This window comes from Protomyctophum parallelum, assembly GCF_964188405.1.
Source record: "Protomyctophum parallelum genome assembly, chromosome: 20".
Lineage (NCBI taxonomy): Eukaryota > Metazoa > Chordata > Actinopteri > Myctophiformes > Myctophidae > Protomyctophum > Protomyctophum parallelum.
In genome coordinates this window covers 19,739,794-19,767,424 of record NC_139718.1, presented here as the reverse complement: position 1 = coordinate 19,767,424, position 27,631 = coordinate 19,739,794, and the positions used below count along the sequence as shown (strand labels likewise).

Here is a 27,631-nt window from a genome sequence, read left to right as displayed (position 1 = left end):
GCTGCTAGCCAGCTCCAGCAGCCGGGATATGAACGAGCGGCCCTGGGGAATTATTTTTATTGCATAATTAAAATGACCCAGAAGTGAAAGCAGCTGGCGCTTGGTGCGCGGTGAAGCGGCGCTCTGGATTAATTCTTTGACACGAGTTAGCTTTTCCAACGGGAGGGAAGCTTTCATTTCTACGGAGTCTAGGAGGATGCCGAGAAACTCGACGGACTTGGCCGGGCCGACTGTTTTTTCGGACGAGAGGGGAACCCCTAGGGCGTTAAACGTTTCTTTGAGTGAACGGAGGCTGGTGGGGGGGGACTGGGAGGGAAAATCTATTAACAGAAAGTCGTCGAGAAGGTGGAGGACGAAGGGTAGACGGTTAACGTTCAGCAGAACCCAGCAGAGCGCCTCCGAAAGCTGGTTAAAAATGTGGGGGCTGCTTCTACAGCCAAACGTTAAGCGAGTGGCGAAATAAAACAAGTTCTCCCATTTAACGCCGAAAAGGGACCACTGGGACGGATGGATTGGCATTACTTTAAAGGCGTCTGTGATATCTGCTTTTGCCAACCAAGCGCCTTGGCCTGCTATTTTAATGAGTTTTAATGCGTCGTCGATAGAAGCGTAATGCAGAGAAAAGTTTTCGAGCGGAATCATGAAGTTTACGCTGGGGCACAGGTCGTGACGGGGGGCTGACAGATCTATGATTAAACGTTTTTTCCCTGAATACTTTCGCGTAGCGATCCCGATGGGATTGCTGCGAAACGGATTGAAAGGCGGGGTGGGGTAGGGCCCTACCATGAAGCCTTTGAGAACCTCTTTCTCCAGGAGAGAAGCGACTATTTCTGGTTCTGACAGGGCAGATTGGAGATTAGGAAACACGTGAGAGTGAGTGAGGGGTGAGAGAACGCCGACGCGGAAACCTTGCGATAAGCCTGTGAGAAGATAGTCCGTGAATACTGGGTCGGGGTGAGATGATAGAGCGGCGGATAATAATAAACTTTATTTGTATAGCACTTTTCATACATAATATAAAGCGTGAATGTGGATGGGGGTGGAGGGGTGGCTACTTAGAATGGTTTGGAGTATCGAGGAGTTTTGTGAGATGGACCCTCCCTGCTGGCATCCCTCGGAGGGCGGGTTCGCCTCGGGCACACGGACTTTGGGTGGGGGTCTTTGCAGTAGCTACAGACGTGAGAGAATTGGCATTTACCGAAAGTACAGACATTTTCGTTAAAGTTATTACATATGGGCATGTTGTTAAAGAAAGTCACCTCTCTTCCGCGGGAGTCCCTCTGGCCCGGGGGGGGCTGGTCCTGGGGGTAGGGATCTTGAGAATCGAAGGCGGAAGGATTCGAAGTTTTTGGGCGGTTTTCTTTTTTCACAGAGGGAGCGAGAAACACGGACTTGGGACATGATTCGGCGGAGTGATCTACTTGGTTGCACAGATGGCAGGTAAGGGCCCTGTGGCCGCCTACGTGCAGAATGAGCAGCTCTGTGTCTAGGCACGCCCAGTTGAGTCTAGAATTGAAGCGAGCGAGGAAGTTAGCCGCTTTAGCTGAGAAGGCTTTATGATAATCGTAAAACATGGGGCCGCCGTATCTACGTTTGATTTCGCTAATGAGAGCGAGGTAGGAGTCTAACTCGGATCTACGCTCTGGGAAGGCATCACACAGGGTGTCCCTAAACAGGCCGAAGGCTATGACGAAGTCGCAGAAGTCGAGGGAACGGTTAAGGCGGGGATCGGAGGCGCGGAACACGGCAGAGAGCTGGTCGGAGCCTACCAGCTTTCTGTCGCATTCGGGAGTGGGGAGGATGAGAGAGGCTAGGTTAACGTCCTTCCCTTCGGTTATTTGGGCTCTGAGGTGAGAGGAAATGGCGGAAAAGGGAGAAATGAAATAATTACCGGCAGGGGCAACTGGCTGGGCGGAGGAGAGTGTGAACCCGGACCGCGGGTGGGGTGGCACTGGGTTGTTTGGAGGAGGAAAAGAGGACGAGAGCGTGGCGCTGCCGGCCGCTGGAGGAGGGAGCACGGGCGCTTGCTGAGAGAGCCGTGATTCGAGTGCCCCGACTGCGCTGGCCAGGGTGGCCATGGCTGACAGCAGCAGGGCGGTGGAGTCGTGAGATGGCGGCGAATGCGGATCTTGAACGGGGCCAGCGTAGGCCTGGGAGCCGCCGGGTTCGTCCTGGGTGAGCTCGGCTGAACGCGGGGTTGCATTTTTCTTTTTACCCTTACTCTTGCCTTGGCTGGGGGACTCGTGCTGCTGAGTCTGCGAGGACTCGATGGTGGCGAGAAGGAGATCCACTAGCTGAGAGTGGGTTAGGCCCCGTTCGGGAACGATGCCGTGGCCGGAGAGCGCGGCGTAAATAAGTTCGTCTGGCCAGGAGACGTACTCGGCGGCAGCAAGCCTGGAGCTGCGGCGGTGAGAGGTGCTGTCATCTGGATCTGACATGATCGATGGGCGTTTACCTGACTACCTGAACGGAAGCACAGATGAGCGAAGGGAAGTGAGGACCGTTTATAAAGGGGTGCGGACAAGGTAACGCAGATCTGATTGGAGCAGACGGATGATGGAGCATTACAGCTCTAAGTTGAACTAACGTTAACAACTAAAACTTTACATGTTTCTGTCAGTACACTTACAGAGGTATAATGTACAATATTTAGAGGTATAGTTACATGTGCATATCATTTGACTCTATTAGACAGTGTTTCCGCAATGTAAATATTTCTGGTGGGAGACAGTATTGATTGATTCATGATTGATTGATTGATTCATCTGAATTATCCAATTCAATCGTATCGCTTTCCAGCACTGAAGGTTTGAGGAGCAGACATTTGGCATCATTGTACTGTAGATTGGCTTGATTTAATTTGACTCATTTTTACTAATCTTATGTAATGATTTTAGAAAAGCCTATTTCTGTCCCTTGTAGGCCACAGCTTCCAATTTACATTAAGCCTCATCTCATCTCCATCAGAGATCCATTAGTTCTTCTACCATGCACATTGCACATACAGTACATGCATGATTGATCAAATGTTAATATTGAACCTCCGTGTGTGTGTGTGTGTGTGTGTGTGTGTGTGTGTGTGTGTGTGTGTGTGTGTGTGTGTGTGTGTGTGTGTGTGTGTGTGTGTGTGTGTGTGTGTGTGTGTGTCTTGGTTGTCTTTTAATTGCCAAATTAATGAATTTTGTTTGAATAAGATCTTCAGCCTTTTAGTAATAATATTGTTCAAATTAGGTTTTCATAGACTATTTGATCGTATATGGATTTGGTAGACGATTTGTAGACGATTATCACATTGTGTCACAGACTGACAAAAGCATAAATTAGTGTAGTTTGTCTTGTTTTTCTTCTTCCAAATATTGATTAGATCTGTATATGATGAGGCGCAATCCTCTCCAGATGGGCTGTGACACAGACTGGTCTTCTTACACTGGCGAGTGGCATCGGTGACATAGCTGTTTATCTTTTATAAAATGTCAGTGGAATTAGCAGCTGTTATTTAACCCCTTCCCTTTGTCATCAGGAGCTCTTCTGAACACACCATTCATTTTTATTTTTCACTTATGCCTTGGGTAGCAGTGGCTGATCGATTCATGAATGCACTAAATTTGGACATAATTTAGGGTTAGGGGCACCCGCTGGCCAAGTGGTCCAGGCGCATGCCACATATAGGCTTTGGCCTGACAGCGCGTCGCGTGTTCGAGCCCCGTTCATGATGATCTTTGCTGCATGTCTCTCCCCTTCTCTCTCTCTTTCCTGTCTATCTTCACTTGATACTATCAATAAAGGCAGAAGAGCCAAAAACAAACAATCTAATTTTCAGGAAAAGCATCTCTGCATTTAAGTATTGATTCAGCCTCCCCATGTGATGTTCTGTCTTTTCTCTGTGTGATGAATAGATATCCATCTTACATTTGTCTGGCTGCTAGGCTACCTCTAACTACCTCGCTGTTATTACCAGGAAATTAGGACCGAGAAAATAAAGAACCCACTGCATTTATTTTAGATTGACTGTATATCTATGGGTGATGCAAGAGTGTGTGTGTGTGTGTGTGTGTGTGTGTGTGTGTGTGTGTGTGTGTGTGTGTGTGTGTGTGTGTGTGTGTGTGTGTGTGTGTGTGTGTGTGTGTGTGTGTGTGTGTGTGTGTGTGTGTGTGTGTGTGTGTGTGTGTGTGTGTGTGTGTGTGCGTGCGTGCGCGCATGTGTGTGAGAGAGAGAGATGGAAATTACAGTTTAAGTCTTTGTGCATAATACAGTATGTGCTTGTGTACACATGAGCTCATGAAGTGTCTAATTTCTAGTCTAATTCACCATTAGCCCTATCTTCAACTTATTGTGTGTACATAAGTGTATTCTGGCACAGTGCATAGGCAACTTTAGTAGATCTCAGCGTATATAGTTTTTAACATAATTTCCTACAATTCCATACCACCTTAAAGTTGCTACAGTAAGTATTGAACCATTTTGAAAATCACTATGCTGGTTATTTGATCTAAAATGTTTTTGAAAAACAAACACATTTTAGCTTGAAGAGGGCTTTTAACATATTGAATGTCTATAAAAAGGTAAAAGGTACATTCTTTAATGTTCATTGAATTTGAGTCATTATTAAATATTGTCTGTGGATCTGTCTGTCTGTTCCTATTCCTTATCTGCCAGGTTCTGGAGAAGTTTATGTCGCCTCTGGTCCAGAACCGTGTGATGGCCCACAAAGACTTGCGAACTCTCACCAAATACCAGGTCCTTCTGGCAAGAGATCAGTTCCGCAAGAACCCTCCACCAAACATTACGGTGAAGTGCACATCCCAAACTATGAAGCATTTTCATATACAGTATATATTTACATTTTATTATATTGAATTATTGGCAGCCTTGTTGGCCCAAAATCGACTTTGGAAAATGTTGTCTACTTGTAGTATGTATTACTTAAATATTGTGGAGTAAATCTGACAATTTGCTACATTTCAGAAACCATTTATCTGTATATTTTCCTGTTGACCTTCAGGGGAGCAAAGCTATGTGCATTATCTACCTACTGTATATGATTACAGTATTCTTATTCGGCAAATGGATTAACCAGAATCACCTGTATTCACCATTATGTTGATTGAAGCGTTATTCATAGTCTGGATTTTTGGTGGTGAGGTGACCACCGAACTACAACATGACGTCGCGGTGAAGAGCAAACCACCGCCCCAGCCCTTCTCTCTGTTTTTACTCACCACCGCGGAGCGGTGGTCACCTCACCACCGAAAAGCCAGACTATGAATCAGCCTTTAAGAAATCTTTAGACAGTGGACAATATTCTTTTGACATTGCAGGCAGGGGTTTAAATTCAGCCTGACTTACAGTATGTCCTTCTTTTCATCCACAGATGCACCAGAAGGGGGGGTTTGAAGGAGGTTTTGCCCTTTGCATCAGTCTGTTCCATGGCTACGAGCTACTGCTGCAAATGGGGCTCCGATCTCTCTTCTTCTACTTCCAGGGTATCATGGATGGATCCAGAGGTACAGCACCACCTGAAGGCTTTTACTATTCTTGATTATTTACTAATCAATGTCCTATATCGGTGTTATTGGTTTGGAGGAGTAACCCGTTTTGAACATAATCCTTCAAATCATGAAGTCTGATTGTTGCACGCACATTCCCACTAGGCCAAGGAAGAAATGCCATCCTATATTTTTTCAAAATTGGCCTCATGGTGGTGCTATAACAGGCCGATTCACGTCGTTACCTAACTGGACCGATCGGTGTGAAGCTTTGCACCCACACTCCTTACGCCGGGGCTCCACCGGGCGCGTCGCGTCACGCATGCGTGCGTCAAAAAACGAACCGGGGCAATTTTAATGCAGTCACGCAACGCGGGCAGTGGAGCCACCCTTCATTGATTAAAAAGGGAACATTCCCTGACGGTGACGGAGACGCGACGCTGACGCGCCCGGTGTTAGAGGCCAAGGAAAATCCTTTCACATCTGCCGGTTCTAGCGCCACCAGGAACTAATTTCTTGATATTACTCCTACAGATTTTGTCCAAACATCACGCCAATCGGTACACAAACTACACATTATCTCTAGTCCGATTTTTCATATTACAAAATGTCTCAAATCATGAACACAGCGTCCGATTGCTTTGAAACTTTGCACGCACGTTCCCACTAGACTGAGGAAGAAATGCCACCCTTTCCACATTGGCCTATTCAGGAGACCGATTACTCCTACAGATTTTGTCCAAACATCACACAAATCGGTACACATTATCTCTATAGTCACGTGATCTGTCAGATTCTTTTTCATATTCTGAAAATATCCATCCTAATTGGCAACGTTAGCATTTAAAGTTTGCAGGAGTAGCTTGTTTGAAATTCCTCAATTCATGAACAATGTCCCATTGCCATGTAACTTCACATTGGCCTGTTATAGCGCCACCAGGAGGCTGACCGTTGCTTAACACAAAATATTGTGACTTTTGTAACTCTGACAGTAATAAAACAAAACAAATGGACACGTAAGACTGTACATTACAGTGTACATTGCTAGGCCGTAGGAGAAGAGACAGCAAACTGTATGAATCTCTTCTGGTCTCAACAATTTGCTACTGATGCATGACATTTCTTCTTGAGCTTAATGTACCGCCTATTCTTGAATTTCCTTTAGGTGTACATTTTGCCAAATTATCTATTTAAAAAGTATTATTTGCTTCTGTGTGGATGATCAGAGATGTCCAGGGCACGGAACGAGCTACAAAGGACTCCTATCTTCATGGACCTTTACAGAGAGATGGAGGCAATGTTTGTCAAGCCATCTGCTGGTACGTGAAAGCTCATACACGCCATACCTTTGTAACTTCTTCAATCTATTGATTTAATGGCTTCATAATGCCTTTTCAGTGCCTCACCTAATCCTGCTCCTCCTTTGAAACGAACCTAATCACAACAACCTCTGTCAATGAGGGAAAATGTACTCAAGTACTGTACTTTAATACAATTTGATATACTTAATTGAGTATGTCCATTTTTCAATACTACATCTGAGATGCAAATATGGTATTTTTGATTTACTCCACTTGAGTCCGATTCTAAAAACGCCTTCTAAATCATGACCCATTTTTTCGGAAAAATGACCAATAAATATATGTTGCTATTTACTGTACATGGCAGCAACAACAACACCAAAAGGGGTTCCCGGATTGAAAGGTATAGTTGTGTATATTGGGCTTCCCAGTCTAATCATTTGCCTGTATTTGTAACATACAACAGTCAAATAAAGAGTAAGAAAGAAGAAAATTGTCACAGATATGTTAGGGTAAGAACGGAGGAATCAATAAATAAGTTAAGAAATGATGTATACAGAAGGGGTAAATGATGCATATGAATTGTTTTCTATCACATTATGATAAACGATGCCCCACAACACAATATATACCCTAACCCTAGCCCAACAATAACAATACTTATAATAAAAAATAAAAAGCCCTGGATAACAAATGGTTTACAAAATGCATGCAATAGTTATGGAATTCACAGTTGAAGAGTTGAAGAGTTGTACAACAGTGTTTAAAAAAAACTGTTTAAAAAGAAAAAGAATATGGGTTGAATTTCATTTTTTCTTTCGTTCTCACATTTTTGTTATTTTTTTGTTCTCTTGTTTATTCTCTCTTATATAGATCTTGTTTGGTCTCATTATTTCGATGTAATCATGGTGAAGTCAGGCTGGTACATGGCTGGTAGCAGTGCATCAATTATGTGATTTGTTTAATGATAGATAGGGGCAGGTATTAATAAGATGTATCTTCTTCCTGCTCCTTTTCTTTCTTTTATGGAAAATGTAAAAAGTAGTAATAAAATGATAATCATGTAAAACCATAAATAAAACGAAAGAAAGAAGAAATACGTTAAGTTAAAAGTTACTTTGTAGATTTAGCTGATTACAAAACATACATAAACAAATTAAGCTCTATGTTATACTTTTAAAAAACAGCAGATCTACAAGCTCACAACACGTTACAATGTGTTGTGAGGATTGTAGTTCTTTTTTTATTAAGTTGATTAAATTTTAATCCAATCCATTTTTGACTTTAAAGTACCTCTTCCAACACTGCTCTCTACCATTAATACTTCTAGGTCCAGATTTCATTTACAGTCATCCTAAACTGCTCAAACTGGAGGAAGTGGTTGTTCAGCACTTCAGACAGTGCTCTGAGAATGTGGGGGACAACAATGGTGATTAGTGTTTATTTCTCTCTCTCATCTATTTTCTAAGAAGCACTTTAGCAACGAATAACCTATTGAAACCACACTGAAACCACTCTCTTCTCTCTTGCTGGTGTTCAGGGTCAGGTCCAGCCTCTGTCAGTAAACCTCAGGAAGTAAGCACACGTGTGATGATCTTCTCATCGTTCCGCGAGAGCGTGCAGGAGATTGCGGCCATGTTGAACCGCCATCTGCCGCTGATCAAGGTCATGACCTTCATGGGCCAGGCCGCAGGGAAAGGTGTTAAAGGTTTCACTCAGAAGGATCAGTTGGAGGTAGAGACCAAATGCATCATCTCACTTTACCAAACATGTTTACAGCTGGTAAGAGCTGGTTGCAGTTTATCACAGATGATATGCTTGTTTTTGTATCAACCACCATCTCACTAATTAGGATTTGCTTCCTCTTTTTGCCCTGTTCTCATAGGATGTTTATTCTATTGCCAAGTCTGTTCACATCGTTGTTTATATTTAGGCAATTTCCAAAGTGCTTATAGTTCAAATTAAATACAATGGCATGCAAATACAGGCATTGGCATACAGGAGTATTGGCATCAAGGAATTTAGAATGAAATCAAAACAAACGTTATTTATAGAGCACATTTAAACGACCATAGATGACCCAGCGCAGCGATTTTCATGAGGATAAGACTTTATTGATAACATAACATTCATAAAATAAATATGCTCTGAAAATGCATGCAGCTTTCTGACCACGTAATGTGATGAGATGGATGGGCTGTGAATACTTTGGAGATTTTCAAGTGGGTCCTGATCCAGAAAAGGTTGGGAACCACTGACCTAGAGAATCACAGGATCAATCTGCATGCTGAAGCAGATGGATTCTCAGAGACACTTGAGTATTTCCCGTGATATTTCATGATATCACAGGAGAAGGACATCAGACACTCAAGTTAGTGGTGGAGCATATTATGCTCATAATATGTCACGGTCATAAGCTATACATAAAACAATAGATGTCATACAGTACCAGGTCAGCATCAAGTGGTGTCTTAGTCAAAGTCATACGATTTGTCACACACGTTACCGCAGTGAAATTTGTTCTCCGCATTTGACCCATCTCTTGGAGCAGTGAGCCGCAGCCAAGGAGCGGTGAGCTGCAGCCGTGTCGTGCTCGGGAATCATTTGATTAGTAGATTTGACCCCCCAAACCAACCCTTTGATGCTGAGTGCCAAGCAGGGAGGCATTGGGTCCCATTTTTACAGTCTTTGGTATGACCCGGCCGGGGATCGAACCCCGACCTCCCAGTCTCAGGGCGGACACTCTAACCACAAGGCCACTGTCTGTCCTAAGTCTACAATATTCAGATTGACAGAACATATCATGAAACCAATGATGAATGACAGCCTCAAGTGACGTCACATGCATATTGTAATAATCTAGTCAGTCTAGTACATGACACATGCTTGGAAAGTCCTTACCTAACCGAGAATAGAAACAATATTCCACAATCCACTCAGGTATACATTACCATTTGCTAATTTATTATCCCATTATATTCTGTATATTCCTTTTCCTGTATATTTTCCCTTTGGCTCCTGCATATATTTATCCTACCCCAAGATGCAATTCTAATTAAATTGTCTGCATACAGTATATTAATACGTTTTTTTACAGTACACACTGTACAGACTTTCCACAGCTGATACACACTTCACTATATTACTTACTATTGCTGCTAAGAGTTTACAGCACTTTGTTTGATTATATAGTGTTTTGTTCACAGAACTGCACGCAAGCACACACACACACACACGGCACAATGTCACACCAACATTTGACTGCACATTATGTGTATGAGCAGGTGACAAACGAGTAGTTCCTTTGCCAGCTATAGCTGGTTTATTATCATTCTCTTTATTGGCTCACTAATGTTTCTCTCTGCAGACAGTCTTTAACATTCCTTTCCTAATGAATATTAATAATAGCAAACACAAGACCTGGGCCAGTTTAGCGGCACAGGCACCTTGGCTGGTAATCCAGCATGACGGTGTGTCGCGGATTCGAGTCCCGATCCAGACGAACTTTGCTGTGTGTCTTCCCCCATCTCTCTCCCCGTTTCCTGTCTACCTACTGTGATCTATCAATAAAGGCAAAAGGCCCCCAAGAATATCTTAAAAGAAAAGAATAGCAACAAGATAAGGGTGCTGTTACTAAATGCAAAAAAGGTTGTGCTGTACTTTGTGCATAATTATTTATATATATGTATTTTTGACACACTGAGTTGACCTGTTTTTAAATGTAAACAAATACAATTGACGTGCAAAACAAAAACAGAATAAAAACGAAATGGTGTTAGTACAATTTTAAGTACAGTTAGCAATACAAATATTCAGGCAATCAAAATTTACATCATGGAATGACCTTTTGATTAAACTATTTCTATAAGCAATTAAAAATAATTGATTTAGCAAGTGTTCCTGAACCCGCCTCCTTATTTGTACACTAGGTGATGATAGGGCCTGACTCCTTGCCCTCTAGGAATAAATGTGTTCTACATCGTATCTCCTAGTTTAGCTATTTGTGCCCTCTATGTTTTGGGACATTCGAGTCCGTTAAATCACTTTCACTCATTTGCAAAAACTGTCAAAATAGCGAATCTACAAGCTCACAGCCTCACAATGCAACATTTTATGAGTTTGTAGATATTTGTGAATATTGTTTTTTTTAATAGAGGGCATAAGTGGTTAAGTATACTATTATTTTATTTTGTTTCTTATATCTTATTTCTTATATATTTGTCCACATTTGTCCATTGGTCACAAAACATTTTTTGAGCAGGGACATATTTGACACGGTAGCACACATTTTTATTTATTTATATAGTGCCATAGGTTATCTCATGCCACTTTACCTATAGAGCAGGTCAAGACCTAGTCTCTCAAGACAGACTGTTGATCACGTCAACATGCACTGTTTTGCCAATGGGTACCCAGATTGGTCAAGACCATACTTCTAACAATAACTATGATAAGTCTGCCACCAACCCACCATAGTCCACAGACATCCTCTGAAAGTCTTAGCAAAGTATTGAATATATCTGAACGACATTGGCTTCAATGGGATCAATGTCTTGGTAGGTAGGACACCCCTCTTATAAATACTTTTGAGCAAGTAGTTGAAGGATTTACCACTTTATCAGTGGGACTTAAAATAAAAATGTGATTGTAATTAAAATACCCGCTTGCACTCCAGGTGGTACGTCAGTTCCGCGAGGGGGGCTTCAACACGATCGTGTCGACCTGTGTCGGGGAGGAGGGTCTGGACATCGGGGAGGTGGACCTCATCATTGTTTTTGATGCTCAGAAGAGCCCCGTCCGCCTGGTGCAGCGCATGGGTCGCACTGGACGCAAGCGGCAGGGACGGATCGTAGTCATCCTGGCAGAGGGACGTGAAGAGAAGGTGAGTGAACAAAAATAGCACATTAGATCTGCTATTTTTGAGGGGCTCTATATACAGCTTTTGTCCCCACACGTCTTATTGACAATGAAAGGGGAATTCAGGTCAAATATACGCTAAATCTTGTCCCCACACGTCTCAAGATTTGCCATTGACAATGAAAGGAGAAATTTGGTAAAATTCCGCTAAATATGAAGTAAATTAAACATTAAACGCCATTGACAATGAAGGAAAACTTATGTCATATGTAGACGAGCAAGTCAGCTAACCAATCACAGGCAACAGGCATTCTGATTGGCCAGTATGAGATGATGCATGATGATGTAAGATGATAAGAGCGCCCCTCACACACGGGTGTGATTCTTTTCTATTTAAATGCTTTTAAGGCATTTTGCAAAAGGGGCAACTGTAGCCAGACGCAGTGACTATTTTGGGGTCCTCGGCATGGAAAGGTTTTGGACCCCCTTGTCCTAACCTTATTTTGATGTACAGTACATATAGAAAGTCACTAAGACATTGTAGTCAAACATTAGTAATGATTCTGTCATTAGTGACTAATTACAGAAAAAAAAACATTCCACCAAGCTCAAGCAAAAACTCCAGTTCATGGCCATGCTTTCCAACAAACTAGCATTAGCACTTACTATTTTATTTTATGCAGTGTCACTGAGCAGTATGGGTGGGAGGGATTTCTTTTTGTCTGCTTTTGTTTTTCACAAAAGAAAAAAATTGAATGTATACTGTACCAAATTTATAACAATTTATGACCTGTTCCGTGTTCTTAATAAAACGTATTTGACAGTTTGAAGGAGAAACCGCCTTTTTTCCATACGTTTGATCCTGTGATCTGTGAGCACCATTGATACTTTTAACTGTTTTTATACGTATCTCCTGCGAACACCTGGTTGTTCTGTTTTTCCAAACTACTGTAAATGTCTAATGCCTTTCTCACAGACCTACAACCAAAGCCAGTTCAGCAAGCGCAGTATGGACAAGTCTATCGTTGACTTCAGGAACAGTTTACACATGTACCCCAACAGCATCCGTATGCTACCTGACGGAGTGAATCCTGTGCTGCATAAGATGCACATTACCTGTGGTCAGTTTGACCATGGTGAGAAAAACAGGCAGTCCATCAGTAGAAGATGGTCCAATTTTGATGGAAGGGACTCTCTTATCCACCCTCAAAACCTGGGTAGGTGTTGGTAGGCAGGGGTGACCATGGGTCATTCTGCAACAGATGGATAACGAAAGACTCTGGTTTAACGTGTGTGTGTGTGTGTGTGTGTGTGTGTGTGTGTGTGTGTGTGTGTGTGTGTGTGTGTGTGTGTGTGTGTGTGTGTGTGTGTGTGTGTGTGCGTGTGCGTGTGCGTGCGTGTGCGTGTGCAGGCCAACAGGGCAGTGTTAAGCACGATGGATTCCTCAGCCCCACAGAGTATTCCCTGTGGGCTTCCACAATGAGACTGGAGGAAGATGAGGCTCACCCAACCCTGAAAAAATCAAATTTCCTGTCTCTGCCGAATGACATGCCACAGGTTCAGCCTTACCTTCCTCTGTTGAATTTGAGGGGTCTCTCATCTGATTTAGCGAATTAATATTATCCTACTATAAATGTCTCTGCGTGCGTGTTAAATATATAATATGTTTTTAATATAATAAAACCTCTTAATTTATAGCTCATTAGATTTACTAGACCTGTACGTGCCCGTCGCAGTCGGCCACCGGCCTACTTGGGAACGATGCAACTTGGGAACCTAATGATATGGGTGCATACTTAGTTTAGACTAGTCATTGGTTAGACATGGGTTAAGGTTAGGTTTAGGTGTGCTGCCCCGTGGGAGGTTAGGGTGAGGGTTTGAGATAGGTTGTAGTTGAGGGACTATTGACTGGTCTAACCAATGACTATACGTTGTCATAGCACCAGTTTTAACTGTCAGCCGGTGTCCCATATGGAGATCTGTGTATGTATGTGCCTGTGTGTGTGAAGACTTCAAACTGAAAAGTGTACTTGGCAATCAATTGTTGTGTGGTTTTGTGTGTATTTTTACTATGATCTGGCTGCAAACCAATTTCCCGCAAGGGACAATAAAGCTAACCTTGAACCTTGAACGTGTGTGTCGAATGTGAAGTCGGTGGGTCAAACGGTTCTCGAGTTACGTGCATTACAACCGTACGCACGCACACACGTACACAGAGACGTGGCGCATTTATAGTAGGATAAATCCATAGTGTCTTAGAATAAATGTACGTAATAATCTTGATAATCATGAAACCATAATTATTTCTCTCACATAATCATCCCTACTCTGATTTGACGTTATCTTATGCTCCGAAGGAGCTGGTTTCCGAGCGTGGCCCACCATCCAGAGAGCTGTCCTTGTGGGAGTGGAGACACTGGCAGAACCGAGCGCTGCCCACCCACTTTGTGGACCACTCCCTGCGGTGTCAGCACTTCATCAAGGTGATGGAGTTCATAGACCACATGAGAGAGGACAAAGAGGTGAGAACATGCTACTAGGACTGCAACCAACAGCTAACGACTATATTCTTAATAGCAATTATTCCATTGATTACTTTTTTGATCCATCTAATAACTGAGAAGCATTTTCTTTTTTAATACAGTGGTCTCACACAACAATAGGGAAAATAGCCAATCTCTGCACACTGTGTTGTGAGTTTTTGTTAATTGTTTGCTTTTAATGATTGGTTGAAAGTGGTTAAATGTTGCAGCCCTGTATTTTATGTTGCAATTCTACTGTATTTAAAAAGAAAACAAAAGGGAAAGAAATAATTGTGGTAATTCATCTTTTCACCATACATTTATTTTAAGTATTGGATAGAGGTCCCTTGGTATGATAGCCAGACTGTGCTGTATAATTACTTCTTAAATAATCAAATTATATTCACCAGGTGCTTGAAAAGTGCCTGGACTACATTCGCTACAGTACTTCTCTACTAGTGACCGTACTGACGACCTTAGTGGACACTTTTTCTCTAAGCCAATGGGAGACTTTTTTTCTTGTGATATATTAGTGGGCTTAGGTCATGGTTAGTCAGCCATAATATCGCCATAAAAATTCAGCGTTAAAATCCGCTTAGTTGGCTGGAGTTCCACAGGGTTTTATACTACGTAGGTCTGTGCCTTTCTTTTATATGCTTTGCATAGATTTTAATGTCCAGGTCTGACGTTTGTTTGTTTCACGTACTACAACAAGCGGAATCAAACAGTCAAAATGTCAAAAGAATGACCTTTAATACAACTTCCATTATCATGATGACGTATCTTCAGCTTGTTCAGAGTTGACATATACCAGCAAAGGTACCATCAAAGTTAATTAGGCTTTAATCTATATTCTTTTCTTTTCTTATGGCCTACATTTGCAGAGACTTGCCTATATTAAAGAGTAGTCCAGTGGGGAAGTAACCTTTTGTCCACCCTAGATGTATTCATGTAACCCCCCCCCCCCCCCCCCCCCCCCGCACACACAACACACACACACACACACACACACACACGTCCACCACGCTTCACCTTCCTTCTGCCCCCTTTGACCGCTGCTGTTATTTCTTTTTTATATATTTCTTTACATTGATTGCTCAACCTCATTTTCTTTCTACTTCCCATTATGACAAGGAGATACACAGGGCAGGCAGGGAGGCCTCTAACCCTGTGGTTATGTTAACAGTTCTCTGAACTGTTACATAAAGCCAGGAAGCTCAAAGTAGGTCATGCTAGAGTGACCTATATCTATACCAGGGGTGGGCAACTTTGATGATAGAGAGGGCCACAATATGTCCACATTCACTCCAGAGGGCCACATTGAATAATGTATACTGTCATGCAGAAACCTCTTATCTCCATATTTAAACCTTTTTCCTAATTAATGCCCTACTTTGTCATTCTTTGTCACACAAAAGTAGCAAAAATAGCTCATCTACAAGCTTAAAACGTGTCGCAGTGCAATAAACTATAAACAGCTATAGTGTAGATTCTATCTTAACACAAACATTAAATGCCATTGACAATGAATGGAGAATTTATGTCATATGTGTCTGAACAAATCGGCTGTTGGTATGTCTGTCGGTGTAAACCCTTGGCCAATAAGGGACCACCATTCTTGGTGACGTAACTAAGGTTTGTTTCAAGGTTGGTATAAGTTAAATAATTGATTAGAGCGCCCCTCACTTCACACAGGTGTGATTTTTTAAATTGGAATCCTGAAAAGCACCGTGTGTGTGTGTGTGGGAGTGAGTGAGGGGTGGAGGCGGTTGATATTTCTTAGGTGGAAGTAGGCAGACCGGATGGTGTTGTTGTGATGTGGGTGTGGAATGAAAGTGCTGTCGAGGACGATACCCAGACTCTTAACCTGAGGGCAGGGGGAAACCGAGGAGTTGTCTATGGTGAGGGTGAAACTGGGTTGCTTGGTGAGTGTGGATTTAGAGCCAATGAGGACTACCTCGGTTTTATCACTGTTGAGTTTTAGGAAGTTTGAAGTGAACCAGGTTTGATTTCCTGTGAACAGGTGGGAGGGAAGAGGGTGGGAAGGTGGAAGAGGGTTTGGAGGAGACGTAGACCTGGGTGTCGTTCGCGTAACAGTGGAAATGGATATTATATTTATGAAAAATCTGTCCGAGTGGGAGGAGGTAGATGATGAATAGGATAGTGCAGAGAACAGAACCCTTAAGTCAGACAGGCTAAAAGGATAACACAAAAAAGTCCTGGGGAGTTGGAGACTTGTTTCTATTGTGGTCCTATGTATTCAATGAATCAACATAGCATACAAATAATAAAATGTCATCAACAAATTCGACCACTTATGTTTGACTGGAGTCCCTCAGGCTCTACTAGTGTCTTCAGTTTTCTGCTATTTTCAGCGAAAGCTTTCCCCACAATGCAGATGCTGGGGTTTAACTGGTTAATCCGGTTGTGGCTGTCAAGTATTAGTCCAGTATTTTATTTTATCTTGATAATATTCCTGTATTTTATTTATTTTATTATCTTGTCTTTTTGAGGGGGTCCCCAAATTATAAAAAAAAAAAGTTTTTTCTTTTTTTTTTTTAACTGAATGGCTGGGAAATGGAAATTAAGAGTTTACATAGTACACATAGTACATTCATAAACTTTCCTTAATGATTAGATCTGTGTGTGTTATCTCTGTTGTGCCACAGTGTATCTATATAGATGCACCGTTTTCCTTTCCTGGCAGGGTCCAGGGTTGGCTCCCACTCAGTGATGGGCAAACGTATACATTTGACAAGGGATCAAATCATTATTTCCGTCACTGTATACAGTATGTGTGTGTGTGCTTCAGAATGGCTCCCTTATTTAGTTATTCAGTTTTCTTTCTTTCTTGCCTATAATGGCATGCCCAAAATAGGGACGCCAAGTTCAAAGTGGTTAAGTCTGTCTGTGGGTTTTTTATATTTAACCAATGAAAAGTTTTAACAAGAACTGGTGTCTTGGGTTATTATAGGCTGTATTTTCTATGCATCTCAGTTTGACAACAGTGCCATCTTCCTCCGATTTTCCATCTTTAGATTTATTATGAATTTCAATCCAAACAATTCATTGCTCTTGATCCATATTCCTTGATTTCTATGCAAAAACACACAAAATCAGAAATGTGATGTTGGCTCATAATCGACCTCCCCTCTCTCTACTTCACTTCTCTGTCCCCATGCACCAGCCTACTGCCCCTCTCCCTACTTCACTTCTCTGTCCCCATGCACCAGCCTACTGCCCCTTGTTCCCCTCTCCCTACTTCACTTCTCTGTCCCCATGCACCAGCCTACTGCCCCTTGTTTCCCTCTCCCTACTTCACTTCTCTGTCCCCATGCACCAGCCTACTGCCCCTTGTTCCCCTCTCCCTACTTCACTTCTCTGTCCCCATGCACCAGCCTACTGCCCCTTGTTCCCCTCTCCCTACTTCACTTCTCTGTCCCCATGCACCAGCCTACTGCCCCTTGTTCCCCTCTCCCTACTTCACTTCTCTGTCCCCATGCACCAGCCTACTGCCCCTTGTTTCCCCTCTCCCTACTTCACTTCTCTGTCCCCATGCACCAGCCTACTGCCCCTTGTTCCTCTCTCCCTACTTCACTTCTCTGTCCCCATGCACCAGCCTACTGCCCCTTGTTTCCCCTCTCCCTACTTCACTTCTCTGTCCCCATGCACCAGCCTACTGCCCCTTGTTCCCCTCTCCCTACTTCACTTCTCTGTCCCCATGCACCAGCCTACTGCCCCTTGTTCCTCTCTCCCTACTTCACTTCTCTGTCCCCATGCACCAGCCTACTGCCCCTTGTTTCCCCTCTCCCTACTTCACTTCTCTGTCCCCATGCACCAGCCTACTGCCCCTTGTTCCCCTCTCCCTACTTCACTTCTCTGTCCCCATGCACCAGCCTACTGCCCCTTGTTTTGCTCTTGATGCCCATCAAGTCAGCTGACCCTGTGGGTTACATGACATCCTTCCGGGCCACAGCTTCTGTGGCACCCTGCCGGCCCAAGCAGGGTTCCACTCCCAATGCATCACTTCCAGGTCATTTGGATTGTACAGTTACAATCTGCAGGTGGTAAGAGGAGGATGATGACTAATGGAGTGTTTGGGGGATTTTATGGATTTATTTATAGTCCGTCTACTGGACAGGAAAGGGGGCGAGAGATGGGGAGTGACACGCAGCAAAGGTCGTCGAGATCGGCATTCAAACCCATGACACGCTGCCAGGCTGTCCGGACCACTACGCCAGCGGCCCGGGCCATTCTTTGAATGTGTTTTTTGAATTGACCCATTATTTAGGAGCCACAGATTGTGACTCAATGGTGTGTGTGTGTGTGTGTGTGTGTGTGTGTGTGTGTGTGTGTGTGTGTGTGTGTGTGTGTGTGTGTGTGTGTGTGTGTGTGTGTGTGTGTGTGTGTGTGTGTGTGTGTGTGTGTGTGTGTGTGTGTGTGTGTGTGTGTGTGTGTGTGTGTGTGTGTGTGTGTGTGTGTGTGTGTGTGTTAGGGAGACTGCAGTTATGAAGAGGAACTTCTTCCTTACCTCCACAAAGAGGATGTCATTGGCCTCCCAGAGGGAAGACAGATGGATAAAACCACTACCAGACCCAAGGTCTCAAAAAGCAATAATCCCAACAGCAAACCCAAGTCTTCTCACCCGTTTTTGCCTGATCTGGACTTCATGGACCAGGAGGCACAGAGGCAAAGGGTGGATACAGGCTCTCCATGGGCCGTGACAAGGGAAAAGCTTCCTAGAGAACATGACACTATGGTACCTTTTAACTCATGTCCTGAGGAGGGGCATCCCCTCTTAAATAATGAGCACTCAATCTGCGACATGGACGACGATGACTGTATCTTGGTGACTGATGACATTGCCATTCCAGAGATCGAGTCTCCAGCTGAGGGTGGTGTAAAAAAGAAGCGTAAAATTGACATTCCAGTAGATTTGGCCCACTTCTCACAGTTGATCACTAACATTGACATCAATGAGTCTGTCTCAGAAGACGATATTGAACTTCAGGCCTTGTTCTACCTCCCTAAATGGGACACCACTGCATCCTCCTCCTTCTCCAAACTTTTCCCGGTGAGAGAGAGAAATGAAAGTCTGAGGGTCATCCTCACCAATGTGGCTGAGCTCCTATCCAGGTCTCCACCACCATTGCCTTTGGGATTTGACGAGGTTTCACTTGACAATGACATTCCTGGACCAGCTGCCAGTACTGCGACGTCACTTCCTCCCTCAATTGGACAAATGGCCGAGGCCGAGGGCCATGATCATACATTCCAAGTCGATTTTGCTCTGGGTTTGGATGACGATGATGATGGTGATGAGGATAATGATGACTTCATGATGAATGTTGATGACGATGCTGCTGCTCATGCTAATTCACATGGAGTTGCAATGGAGCTGGAGGACAATAGAGTATTCCCAGATTCACCTTGTCATCATCAGCAGCAGCGACAGCGTCACGCCTCCCCCCATTCACCACAAGTCTCTGAAGCTCAGGGTGAGGGGGACGGTGCTTTAGGAGGTGTCAGCCCAAGCTGGGACGAGGTCTTTGGCGGCGAAACAGTCAACAAAAGGAAAAAGTATGAGATTGATGAAGAGGAACTGGTTGATGTGGGTGAAAAGAACAAGGATGTGAAAATTAACGCAAATGTGGAAAATGCAGCTCTAAATAAGGAAACATTGATGGATGATAGAATGAATGAACAAAGGGATTCGCCCCGGCTTCCTCATTCTCATGGCCATCCACATCCTGAGCCTCTAGCCCAGGTGCACAGCAGCAGGTCCAGGATGGATGAAAGCATGGATCTTTTTGCGGATGACGAGGCCTTCCTACAGATGAAGATCCCTGACATCCCCACACCTGAAAACTGCATCACACCCAGTGTGTCACCAAGTGCAGAGCACATCACCAATATTAATAATAAACAGGCATCAAACACTTCACATGGACAAATCCCTATGAAGGAACTCAATGCTACTCCCTCAACCGAAAGTGCATGCAAAACGTCAAACCTGCAGAATGCCATTTGCCATCTAGAGACCACGAGAGTAAACTCGAGAGACACTGAGGCAAAGAATCTAAAAACACGTGCGGCAGCATCAAATAGACATCTGATAGACAAATATGTGGCAGGCATGACCACCACAAGCCACAGCACATCTCCCCCAGAACAGCCGTTTGACAACTCTGAAGACCTTTTCTCCATCAATTTCAACCTTGGCTATTCCCTGGAGGACTCAGAGGATGAAGCGGAAGGAGTTTTCGATCCTGCCCCATCTGGGACCGTTCCTACCACACCTCAAAAACAAGAAGTCAGGGACGCTGCCTCCACTGTGTCTCTGCCCAAAATCTCTGGTTCTTCTACACCCTGTTATAGTTTCCATAGACGCAGCTCGCAATCCAAGGAAACTCACTTATCAACACCGAAAGCCCCGTCAGAGGGCAGGTTTCTTTCATCTCCAATCTTCTCAGTCTCACCGTGGGCTAGGAGGACACTTGGGCCCTGCTTCTCTTCCCCCTCCTCACCGTCCAACTTCATAAGTAAACAAGAGCGAAGTCATCCCAACGAGGTCAAGGGAGGTGTCATGGCCAGGCAGAAGTTATTGATGGACGACAGTTTGTGTCAGGGCTCGCCATCTAAGCCTGCTGCTCCCCCATCTCCTGCAGGTTGGTATATCATAATCACTGTCCTCAAACACTGGGTCGGGACCCATTTGTGGGTCACGGACACATTATTATTATGGGTCCCATTATTTTTGGTTTCCTGCATTTAGCTTTTAATTATTATTATTTCAAAAGATTTTCAAAAAACATTACCAAAAAAAGTCAATGGTTTTGGCTTTTAGTAATTTCATGCAGAAATAATAGAACTATCTAAGAAATTCCATAAATTAGAACAGATATTTAAGAAGTAGTGAAAATAGTCAATCTACAAGCACACAGTGTGGCACGAAGCCACGCGTTGAGCTTGTAGATTGGCTATTTTCACTAGTTTAGTGAACATCTAATTTCATTTTTGGGTCATGGGTTAAAAAGTTTAGGAACAACTGATCTAGGACTGGGGTCTGTGAGAGTCCCCTGAGGGTGTTCCAGGAGGTCCCTAGCTAAATGATTGATAGTTAGTCCAAAGAGTGTACAAACGGAACCCAATGGACTATTACGAGTCCATTTGGTTCCATGTACACTCTCACTCAGAGTTAAATGATCAGGATTTTACACTTTAGATTGGGATGTACATGTTCAATTAGTAGAATTCAGTAACAAATGGAGGTCTGTGGCCTAATGCATATCAAACTGAAATGAAAAAGGTTGAGAATCACTGCTCTAGGATAAATAAATGATTGCTCTCGCTACCTCAAGTTTTGTTCAGACATCTGTCAAGACCACATCTCTCTGTTTGTCTCCGCAGTGATGTGTAGCAGTGACAGTGATGATGATGTGGTTGTCCATAAACGACAGGCCAAGGTCAACCCCTTGTTTTCGCCAGAGAGAGTGAGTACATCGGTCATTTGCATTCACCATTCCATTCACATGAACGGACAACGATATTTGCAATAGATGCCCTTTTTCTTGTCCAATTATTAATTTTCTTTATCAATTATCGATGTTGAATAAGACATTTGAATTGTTTCAAATTATAGAACTAATCAGCATCATTCCATTATTTGTCGATGTGTTTCTTCATTAACTGCATTCAAGTACTTTACTTTTATGACAGATATGCAATTCATGTGCTATTGTAACTTATCCAACCAAGATATGTGATAATGACTTCAATAAGCCAATGTCTCCTAGGTACCTGCTGTTGACATGGCAACTGCCTTGCAGACCTCTCAGCAAAAGTGTTCTTTATGTACTTGACTGTTTTCAGTGTGGAAGGTTTATTGATATATTTTAGATATAAATATGTTGAATTAGACTACCATGTGTTGGTAAAATGCTCATGTCCACGTAAATAACCTAATGTGGGTAATTAATAGATGATATGTGTGTTGTTTTTCTCATAGTCCAACATCCACAGTGATGTGGATTCTCCGTTGCAAGTGAACAGGAAAAGAGCTGCTGTGCTTAATATAGTAAGAGATGCTTAACTTCGTGACATTACATCATGCCATTTCAGGAGGGGGTACTTACTACTTATTATTCACAGTTTATATCATATAATATCCATTAATTTGGTTCCATTTGTACACTCAGAATGAACACTTACGGTTTTACAGTGTAGACTGGGCCGGGGTCACAGAGATAAACAATTTTGTCAAATTGTGGTCTGATCAAACTGGGAGTCCTTTTAATTAAAAAGGTTGGAAATCGCTGGTGAGTACAGTACAGTAATTGTCTGATTTGCTTTCTGCTTGTTTTCCAGACTGACCAAACGGATCATATGTCTGATGATGACTTCCAGAATGATTCCGTGTCCATACATAAGCCCAGAACAGCAGGACCTGTGAGGCAGCCAAACCACAAGGGAGACACAAAGGTCTGGTCTACAAACCTGCAACATCCTTATGGGCTCTCGTATTGTTCGGTGTGGCTCTCTCAGGACTCTCTATATAAGAGGGTGCATTCATGCATGAAGCTTACCTCAACCGCTGGACTGATCAACGCTAAAAGCACTCTGCCAAAGTAGTACCTAAACAAATTCATCAACTCATCAACCATAATGAAAGACCAAACTGCATGCAGTGGACAGAGAGGTCTACAGTAAATTATTTGCATACCAAGTAAGGTTCATGGGTTTGGAGTTTTTTAATGCTGTCCCTCTGGCGACACGTGACCTGACCTGGAATTGAGTTCCATCCGAAAAAAGTAAAAAAAAAAAAACAATCAATCAAAACAATGAATCTTTATTGTGACGTAAATTATTGAAAAAGAATGCGAGCACACTATCTGTTCTGTTTTGGCTGGCAGATGAGTTGAACCAGCAAGAAAGGCCCCCTTTTTATTTATATAAAGGTATAGTAAGTGATATGTTTTGGTTAAAACAAAATGTTTTTTGTTAAAAGGTTAAATCACTATATTCTGATAGTAATCATTGCTATAGAGTGTTCAGTAATATGGGGTCTCCCTGTCTCTCCAGCTATTAAATAAACAGAAAATACATTCTCAGGAGAAAGTAGCCATTTATCAGCATCATTTTTATAGTGTTCCGGTTCCAATTTTGTCTGCTCATTTCTTTATGTCATCACTTACAATTCCACTTGTTTAGTCTGTATCCTGACTGCGTTCTCTATCCTGGTTGGACAAAATTGGTATGCCGACCTGAAAATGCATTTTCTGTTTAATAAAAAGATGAAGAGACATGGAGACTCCTGTTCCTGAGTCTATAGCAATGAGTACTATCACAATATAGAGCTTTCTAACACATTTTTAACCAAAGAAAATCACTTGCTCTACCGGCTTTAAGTCAGCTGCGTGAACACCCCTGCCTGACATTTTTCTCACTGTCTTGCTGTCAGCATGCCAGGCGTAAAGGTGCCCGTCACTTCCTGGACGAGGAAGCTGAGCTGTCAGGAGAAGACGTGTCCTCTGACGAAGATGACAGCAACGACCTAAACCAGTCACTTGAAGGCTTTGTGGTGAACAACACACACTTCTCTCAAGGACTCAACGGTACACCACTGATTGAGAAGCTTCTCACATCACTATAATCTCTAGTTGTTTAGTAGTACTACAATACCTATTGTATAATTGCGTACATTTATAGTGCATACTCATTCAAACTTTGCAATTTACCCATACTTGAGGCTTTTGTGAGTAAATCACCTCAGAGGAATAATCCATTTGAATGTGATTGAAAATGGTGTACACAGTAAAATCCTCATTATTAGTTTATCTATTTCTATATCTGGGTTCCATTTGTATACTCCCAGAGTTAAATGAACACAGGATTTTATTGAGATGGTAAATGGAAGTATTTAATTTCAAGTAAAGAGAGGGAATCCTGCTGAGACTTGGGCTCTGTGTCCTTTTTTACTTTCAGACTCTGAGATGCAGGGTGTTTACCTGAAGTCAGTGAAAAGCCCCGCGGTTGCCGGCATGTTTAAAATACCCAACAAGAAACAACACAACATGGACATATTTTCACAGGTAATTAACCCCCAAAGTATTGCTCAGTGACTCTTTTTTTGTGAACAGCTCTGTACATTCACAAATATAAATATCAAACTTGTGATCAGAAGATCACAATTTCTGGCCTTAACCCTAACCTTTGACCCCAGGTGCCTGAGTTGGACGAGACATACGCAGAGGATAGCTTTGTGGTGGGCAGTGACGTAGAGGAGCTAGAGAGCAGCGAGGAAGATGTCCTCTGCCCTATCCCTGAGGACTCTTACGTGGATGGGAGGAAGCAGTATGCCACCAGACGGAGAGCCTTTATCAGGCATGCCCGGAAAAAGGCAGAGGACGGGCCTAAGGCTGCTGCTGGGTCCCGGGCACAACACACAGGCCCGCAACATGAGGTCGGGGTTAAGTGCAAGCGCTCCCGAATCAAATGCAACGAGGACTCTAGTGAGGAGGAGATGGAAGAAGTTTCTAAAGAAAAGATTCCAAGGAATGAAGGGAGTCTTGCTGCCCCCTTTGGGCCGGCAGCAGTAGGGCATGACATGGGGTCATTTAAACCTCCAGAGCATCAGAAGGCTTTCTCGTCGTCTTCTGTAGCAGCCAAAATTTCATTGCTGAGGAAGGAGAAGAAAGGGCCTGCTAGTAATGGCCAACAACACAGGTAATTCAAAGTCCAAAACACAGAACACACACACACACACACACACACACACACACAGACGCTCATAAACAATACAATACATTGTATATTCTTTCCTGCAGGTGTCTCCAGATGCTACAGAGCAATGCTCTACTGTCTGACCAGCTTGACTTTAACGAATCAGAGTCCCTGTTAGATTCTTGCAAACCGCCACAGGTACAGTAAAAGCATGCAAAAGAAGATGTACATGAACCTTTTATAGAGGCTCATGTGCCATCTGCAAAGATATTACACAGATAAATACATGCAGCATATTTTGGGGTCATTTTAATTTCTGACATTCCAGCCTTGTTTTTTCTCTGTGCCCAGGCACCCGCCTCTACATCCTCCTCAGTACCCCAGCCTCAGAGGGCTGTCAGACAGACTTCGTCGGTAGGCGAGTCCCCTGCTCCCTCAGGCCCTCTCTCCATTTTGGTGGACAGCCGGTGTATCAGCAGCGGGGCGGATTTGTTAACCGACCTCCGCCAACGCCACGCCGCCAACATCCATGTCTGCTCGCTGGACGGCAGTTACTTCATCGTCAGCAACCGCATGGCGGTGGAGAGGCAGAGCCAGTCCGATCTGGCCTTCTTCCCAAACCGCAAGCGACTGGCCGAGAGGGTGAGCGGCTTGCAGGGCCTGTTTGAGCGTGTCTGCCTGGTCGTGGAAAAAGACCGCACCAAGCCAGGTCAGTCAACATTCTGAAGATGCTTTTAATGAGGTGCATGATGTTGGATGATGGCATATCTGCATGCATAAGAAAGAATGGTCTTCATTTATGTGTGAAATTGTGAATAACAGTGTTTGAAATCAGTTTCCAATGTGCTAAAACTTAATTTTAGAATTTTCAGTTTACACAAAATATTTTCAAATGGGGTCTGTGGCCAAAATATATTAATTTCGGGGTCCTTGACATAAACATATCTTAGAACCAATGAACACCTTCAATCTTTCATCTGCCACCGGCCGCAGGTGAAACGTCTCGTCCGTTCCAGCGGACACGCTACTATGACAGCACGTTGGCAGCGCTGGTGCGTTCAGGGGTGCGTCTGCTGTGGAGCGACAGCCCTCAGGAGACCGCTGCCTTGCTGGCAGACCTGGCCCGCCTGGAACAGAGGAAGGGCCAAGGAATCACTGTGCCTCTGGAGGTGAAAGGACTGCAGAGGCAGCAGGCACTGCAGTTCTACCAGACCTTGCCCCGCGTCAGCTACATCCACGCCCTCAACATGAGCCACAGCTTCAGGACCGTGGCTCACCTCGTCAACAGGTAACGGGAGCTATGGTCGCCATTGTACTCGATTGGCGATCTGTGTGGTGTGTGATTGGTGTGGCAAGTATAAATCAGGCCTAGCAGTTAAAGAGAGACAAGCTTTTTATTTTGCAAGGTCACAGATTTTAGGTGTGCGTGTCATGGGACATGAGAGATGCTCTCCTTTCCCTCAACATGTACTTTTCACGTGATCTGAAAAAGAGGCCTAAACATTAAAAAAACTGTGGTAGCTTCAAGGTCTTAGTTTGTTACTGAAAGAGCAAGACTACTGTCTAAAAGATCCAGCAACCTCTAACGATCAGGCTGCTCCAACATTCATGTCAAGCTGCCTGCCCATTACATTTTTGTAGATAATTTGTGTGAAAACAATTGAAGTCCCACTCCCACACACTGTCTTAGTATTTTATTATCCTATTGAGGTTACAGAGACACACACCAGTCAGTCTGTTACCATGGAGAGACGACAGCACATACAGGTAGTAAAGGAGGTATTACATTTTAACAATCAATAGAAATACATTTTATTAGAAAAAGTGCCCTTCTGGGCACAGCACAGGTCTCCACCCGGAGGATAGGAGTGTGTGTGATGTTTGGCAACAACACTAAATGGAGTTGAAAAATGCTGGGCAGATGTGTTTCCTTGGCCTGTAGGGAGTGTGCATACAAAGTGTTATGCAGATCGGTGCATGTAAAGACGTGACTTGACCTGTTATAGCGCCACCAGGAGGCTGATTAGAAAAATCAAGTGGCATTTCTTCCTCAGCCTAGTGGTAACATGCGTGCACCGTTTCACAGCACTCGGGCCCTGTGTTCATGATTTGCAGCATTTTGTACTAAATGGGTCACTCCTGAAAACTTTGGAAGGCAATCTTAGCCAATCAGTGTAGAATCTGAGAAATCCAACAGACTCATCTTGATCACATGACTACAGAGATCATGTGTACCGATTTGCGTGAGATTTGGATGAAATCTGTGCGACTAATGTAAACAATGTGTTTTGCCGAAATCAGCCTCATGGTGGCGCTATAACCTGCAGATGTGGAGGGATGCAGGGAAAATGTTTTTCCATGGCCTCTAGGGAGTGCATACAAAGATGTACACAGATCGATGCAGTTGTTGGTAAAATCAGGAATTGCCCTGTTATAGCACCACCATGAGGGCTGATTTGGAAAAAAATTAAGTGGCATGTCATCCTCGGTCGTGGAAATGTGCGTGTATAATTTCATGTGTGTGTGTGTATGTGTTATTTGTGGCGTTTTGTTTGAAAGGGACCAATGATGCGAGCTTTGGATCCAATCTTAGCCAATCAGGATTGAATATGGGAAATGGTGCAGATCCGTGTTGATCACATGACTATGGAGATACTAGTGTATACCGAATTGCGTGATGTATGGATGAAATGTGTACGAGTAATCAACAGAAATGTGTTTTGCCCAAATCGGCTTCATGGTG

The 27,631-nt window shown here is 43.5% G+C and overlaps 1 protein-coding gene across 2 annotated transcripts in view; it reads left to right on the top strand.

The window, feature by feature from the left end:
• The window catches only part of fancm (FA complementation group M), a 54,358-nt gene that overhangs the window by 25,420 nt on the left and 1,307 nt on the right, over positions 1-27,631 (top strand). Inside the window, exons 5-23 of one of the 2 annotated variants that reach the window (XM_083792594.1) lie at positions 4,657-4,788; positions 5,372-5,504; positions 6,713-6,805; positions 8,118-8,216; positions 8,328-8,521; positions 11,463-11,669; positions 12,621-12,861; positions 13,056-13,201; positions 14,002-14,166; positions 18,662-20,834; positions 21,577-21,659; positions 22,175-22,243; positions 22,534-22,647; positions 23,627-23,780; positions 24,151-24,257; positions 24,389-24,891; positions 24,993-25,086; positions 25,240-25,597; positions 25,882-26,176. In XM_083792594.1, the coding sequence (XP_083648720.1) occupies positions 4,657-4,788; positions 5,372-5,504; positions 6,713-6,805; positions 8,118-8,216; positions 8,328-8,521; positions 11,463-11,669; positions 12,621-12,861; positions 13,056-13,201; positions 14,002-14,166; positions 18,662-20,834; positions 21,577-21,659; positions 22,175-22,243; positions 22,534-22,647; positions 23,627-23,780; positions 24,151-24,257; positions 24,389-24,891; positions 24,993-25,086; positions 25,240-25,597; positions 25,882-26,176 (5,360 nt within the window). Of the gene's footprint in view, positions 1-4,656; positions 4,789-5,371; positions 5,505-6,712; positions 6,806-8,117; positions 8,217-8,327; positions 8,522-11,462; positions 11,670-12,620; positions 12,862-13,055; positions 13,202-14,001; positions 14,167-18,661; positions 20,835-21,576; positions 21,660-22,174; positions 22,244-22,533; positions 22,729-23,626; positions 23,781-24,150; positions 24,258-24,388; positions 24,892-24,992; positions 25,087-25,239; positions 25,598-25,881; positions 26,177-27,631 lie in introns of both variants that reach the window. The other variant, XM_083792593.1, reaches the window with a different exon arrangement.